Source organism: Sinocyclocheilus rhinocerous, unplaced genomic scaffold (genome assembly GCF_001515625.1).
Source record: "Sinocyclocheilus rhinocerous isolate Xijiao unplaced genomic scaffold, SAMN03320098_v1.1 scaffold366, whole genome shotgun sequence".
Lineage (NCBI taxonomy): Eukaryota > Metazoa > Chordata > Actinopteri > Cypriniformes > Cyprinidae > Sinocyclocheilus > Sinocyclocheilus rhinocerous.
Genome location: NW_015660877.1, coordinates 625,431 through 631,076, shown reverse-complemented (window position 1 = coordinate 631,076; position 5,646 = coordinate 625,431). Strand labels below are relative to the sequence as shown.

General features: G+C 39.2%; 1 protein-coding gene across 1 annotated transcript; it reads left to right on the top strand.

Moving 5' to 3' along the window:
* Nucleotides 1-201: 201 nt before the first annotated feature.
* LOC107725432 (mu-type opioid receptor-like) lies at nucleotides 202-4,251 on the top strand (the record flags this gene model as incomplete). The annotated part of the gene is made up of 2 exons (XM_016534674.1): nucleotides 202-577; nucleotides 3,364-4,251. Coding segments are annotated over 2 exons (909 nt in total), but the record flags the coding sequence as incomplete, so codon positions are not given.
* Nucleotides 4,252-5,646: the final 1,395 nt, after the last annotated feature.

Here is a 5,646-nt window from a genome sequence, read left to right as displayed (position 1 = left end):
TATGGGAAAAGGTGTACCATGTGGGGAGTCCTTTCATGTCTGTTCTGTTTATTTCAGTATTTTTCTGAGAAAACGTTTCTTGTACCTTCACTTCCCCATTACTTCCCCATTACTCACACTCATCAAACTGCTTTTCCATGAATACACATTGCATCTCTTTTTATTTAATAAACTCAGCTGACGTAATGATCTCAATCTATTTTTATCCTTTGCAGATACACCAAAATGAAAACTGCGACCAACATCTACATCTTCAACCTTGCTTTAGCAGATGCCTTGGCAACAAGCACTCTACCGTTCCAGAGTGTGAATTACCTGATGGGTACGTGGCCATTCGGAGACGTGCTGTGCAAGATCGTGATGTCCATTGATTACTACAACATGTTCACCAGTATCTTTACCCTCACCACTATGAGCGTCGACCGTTACATTGCGGTTTGCCACCCGGTTAAAGCCCTGGACTTCAGAACACCCCGGAATGCCAAGATTGTCAACGTGTGTAACTGGATCCTCTCATCTGCCATCGGTCTGCCTGTCATGGTCATGGCCTCCACCACTATTGAGTACCACAGCAGTCGTATGTTTGCCACCACATTCAATACACATTCTATGTAAAATTCAGATATTACTGCAGTTAAAGGGATGGTTCTCCCAAAAATGAAATATCTGTCATGACATTGTATGACATTCTTTCTGTGGAACACAAACCCCCCCATACAATAGAGTAGAAGAAAAAAAGAAGAAGAATACCTTCTTTTGTGTTCCATAGAAGAAAGAAGGTCACACAGATTTGGAAAGATGTGAGTGAGCAATAGATAAAATATTTTTTTCATTTTGTAGTGAACCTCTGAAAGTCTTAATTTTTCTTTAAGCCAATGACAATGAAAACATGCAATCAATTTTACATTTTGAAATGAACTACTGCTTTGTAACTAGGCTGCACAAAGAAACAGATGGTGTCATGCTAAAGTACCCAAATTCCTAGATACAGATACAGACTAGATACAGATTTTCACGTCAACAATCAAGTGCTCCAGACTACTAAATCAAAAAATCTACGACAGTAATTTAAAATAGTCAATACTGGCAACAGTTGGGTAAATCTCCATGTGCGGTCATTTGCAGTTTCGTCAGATATCATCTTGATAAAGCGTGTCGCACATCAGGGTTTTTTCTGCTCACTACAATGAACACAATGCATTAGTGCGAAAGGCAATATCCGATTCGCTTTTGTGAGTTAGCAGTTTTAAAAAACTCACTCAATCAGTCAATCATTCAGAAAAGGGGTCATCGGATGCGACATACACAATAATAGTATCTCAATGACACTAAAATAACACTGATAAATACAAAGATTTTCTAAAAACTTGGTACTTGTTTGATGACTTAAAACAAATTAAAACCACACAGCAATTGTAGGACATAAGTGGTATGCTGCAAAGTAACATCAGCATTTTGTGACAATATTAAAAGCAAAAGGTCCTTGGCTAGTATTCATCTGCACTGTAAACTGGAACAACAAACCTGCATGTGCATGACTACAATGTGTGCATCTCAAGGTAACAAATACAACAGAAGAAAGAATATAGAACGAAAGACTCGTGCATTTAAAGGGGTCATAGGATGCTACATGCACTTTTACAAGCTGTTTGAACTGAAATGTGTGTTGGCAGAGTGTGTACACAACCCCCCTATAATGATAAAGATCCCCCCAGTTTTTTTTTTTTTATCTCATTAAATCATTTCCCCTTTCTCAAATCGAGCCGATCTCAGATGTCATCACACAGACAGGCCCCTCCCACGATTGTTTGATTGACAGTAGCGTTTCAGCACAGACTGGACTGGTGTTTTACCTTAGACCCGCCCTGAGTGAGCTGTCATCAGTCCGCCATTGTTTCACCGCCGGAGCAGATGTAGAAAAGGATGTCTCCTAAGCGACTGAGGTGTTTTGTTGTTGGATGTAATAATGAACATAGCAGTTGTCATTTACTCCCGACATCTGAGCCGCTGAAGGCACAGTGGATTACACTTGTTTTTGAAGGGAATGCACCCCGATCTACCTAAATGCGTCTATCTTCGCGCGAATCATTCGTGATCCAGCTTCACCTCCAGAAGAAGTGAGGTTTTTTAATGAATCTTTGCAAATCGCCTTTCCTAATAACGTGCTAGTTAGCAAGTTTCACGATAAATGCGTCTAAAGTTTACCGTCTCTAAGAGAATGGCTCGGAAGAGAGGGGCGTGGCGAGCAGAGCTCATTTGCATTTAAAGCGGCATGCAAGAAAACAGCTTGCTCTGAAAAGGCGATGGTCCTCACTGCAGAACACAAGATCCAGGGGGTGTGGTTGGATCCAGATCCAACTCCTCCCACCTTACATATACCTAAACCTACTCGTCTCCACCCCCTGATCCCTAAACCCACCCATCTCCCCGCCTAAACCTACCCATCTCCACCGCTAAACCTACCAATCTCCACCCCCTAGATGTGGATCCAACCACACGCCCCTGGATCTTGTGTTCTGCAGTGAGGGGCTACTGCTGAAAAGAGCTGTTTTTGACACGGTAAAAAACGGTGTTGTTTTACACTACCATTGAGAAATTTTAACCAAACTATATTACAGACTTTTCATTAAGACCCTAAAGAATCATATCAACTTGTGGAAAATGGGCATCTGATGACCCTTTTAACAAGTAACTCCCTCACTGAACCGTGGGTCATTTTTTGGTAATGAATGATTCAAAACGAACAGGAAATCTATTTTGTGTTATGGTGGTTGTTCATGAAAACGTCATTAAAGACACATACTAAATTTAGCTTAGTAAATTAATAATCATTTTGCCAAACAATTGTTTAAAAAAAGAATTGGTTTATGGAACACATTTATATTTAAAACAACTAGAAAAAGCATCCTATACATTACCATATAACGTTAATATGTTAGAAAGTAATGTTTATACAACATACAGTACCATAGTTTTTCCGCAACCCTATCAGAACAGACTGCACTTCAACACACTAACTCAGTTCTTATCGTCATCTCCTCTTAATATATTAAGACATTTTCCTCAATACTGGAAACATCCCATATTATTACTGTGGCAACACAAATTTTGCAGACACGAAAGAAGTGTTGAGGCAGAAAATTGTTATTGAGTGAATTTAGATTGATGTCACTTCTAGTCATTTGGGACGAAAATCATAAGGCGTTTAATAGCCGTAGCAGAAAGGCCTGGGTCTCTGAGGCTCCCTAAACAATGCCTTGAAGAAATAATGACTAGTGGTTTAACTGTCATTTTTACAAATATGAATTGATTTTCACATGACTCACTGTGTTATTGTACTGTGCTATATTCTTACTTTCACAGCGTTTGACGTCATTGACTGCACTTTGCTCTTTCCCCATCCTCCCTGGTACTGGGAGAACCTCCTGAAGATCTGTGTCTTCATCTTTGCCTTCATCATGCCAGTCCTCATCATCACCATCTGTTACGGCTTAATGATCCTCCGCCTGAAGAGTGTACGCATGCTTTCTGGCTCCAAGGAGAAGGACCGCAACCTCCGGCGCATCACCCGAATGGTCCTGGTGGTGGTGGCGGTTTTCATTGTCTGCTGGACGCCGATCCACATCTTCGTCATTATCAAGGCCCTGGTGACCATTCCCAACTCGCTCCTGCAGACCGTCACCTGGCATTTCTGCATTGCCCTCGGCTACACCAACAGCTGCCTCAACCCAGTGCTCTACGCCTTCCTGGATGAGAACTTCAAGCGCTGTTTCCGCGAGTTCTGTGTTCCCAGTCCGTCCGTGCTGGACCTCCAGAACTCCACACGCACCAGGAACCCCCAGCGCGAGGGCCAGTCCAGCGGCCACACGGTGGACAGGACGAATCAGCAGGTATGACTAGTCCAGGAAATGTCATCACTGGAGTCCCGCTGCCAGCCCAGTGTTGACATGAGCTCGGATGCCACGCAGGTCACCACGGGTGTCTAACACCTTCACCTATAGGAGCTCTTTAAGCGTCTTGCTAGGCCTCCCGCACAGAGCTGTTTCACAATTTTGGTATGGAGAAAGACTGTTGAAGTCGATTTCAATGTGAAATACAATATATATTCTAGATTACTGACCCCAATTAACCCCAATAAACTGATCTTATTTCACTATCTGTGATGTTCACAGCCATGCATCCAATGTGTCCTTTAGGTTAGTCCAGCATTCAAGAACTGTGTATATGTACTGTATAGAGTTGCATCTTAAGTCCCCTTTAACATTTAAATGTTACTTAAAATGCTATATGAATAATTATTTTATGATTGATAACATTGTAGAAGAAAATGTATGAACTCACAGAAAATGTAAATTATGTATTTAACATAAAATGACATTTCTTCTAAATGTTCAGCCTTTAGTGTATCTGTCTTTGCCTTAAATCATACAGTATTTCAATTTTCACTTGCTTTCATGGCCAGCAAAGCAATTTGGTTAAGCCATCTTCAGTTATGTTCCTTTGGAGTGATTGAAATGAATCATCAAATGACTGTTGGATGTGACGTGCGCACTGTTTCTCTGATTTACCATGGACTTCATAGAAAAGCCGAACACAATAACAAAAACGCCTCTTGCAACAATAGATCATTTTCATGCTTCGGTGGGGGCAAATGTATTGTGCTTGTACTCTGATGCAAATCTCTTGTACTAATGTAAATGTCCAGTGTAATTGTCTGATTGTCACTCACATTAAGACATTCTGTCTGAAAAAAGGAAATGTTAATTTGCTCTAAAATACCTTGAATATCTATGTGCAGGTGTTTCTATAAGTTTTTATATGCAGCATCATAAATAAATCATTCACACTAGAATATGTGTTTGTAGTGAGATGGTGCTGCATAATTAGATTTGATTAGAAAGTTATGCAACTATAATGTGTCTTGTCATTTGTTAACTGTTGTGGCTGTGAAAAATTATGGGCGAGTTATATGCATCAAAGGAATAGTTCACCCAAAAATGAAAATTTTGTCATGATTTACTCACCCTCATGTCGTTCCAAATCTGTATGAGTTTCTTTCTTATGTTGAACACGAAATAAGATATTTTGAAGACCCAAACAGCTTGTCCCCACCAAGGTTATTATAGTTTAGAATTTTTTAATTCATTTTATTTTAATATCGTTTTCAAATTTGCTATAAAATTCAGTTTAGTTTTTATTAGTTTAATTCATATTTTTGTTAGTTTTAGTTCAGTTTTTATTTTGTGAACACATTTTTATACGGCAATCGCATTTAACAGTAAAGGCTTATATTTGAATGTTCTTTTCATTTATGAAGACTTATAAGCGTGTGCATGATGTGATTTAGCAAATGCACATTTATTCAAAAGCCTGGCAGAGTGATCACAAGATGCTAGGCATAACTGTTGTTAGATTAGTTTCGTTTTAGTTTTTCAATTATTTTGACGTTTTTATTTTATTTCAGTTTACGAAATAGTTTTTTCATCAATCGTTTTAGTCTTAGTTTTAATTTTCGTTTACGAAAATAACCTTGGTCCCCACTGACATCCATAATAGGGAAAGATGGAAGTCAATGGGGACCATCAAATGTTTGATTACCAGCATTTTTCAAATTTTTTTAATTTATTTTTATGTTCAACATAAAAA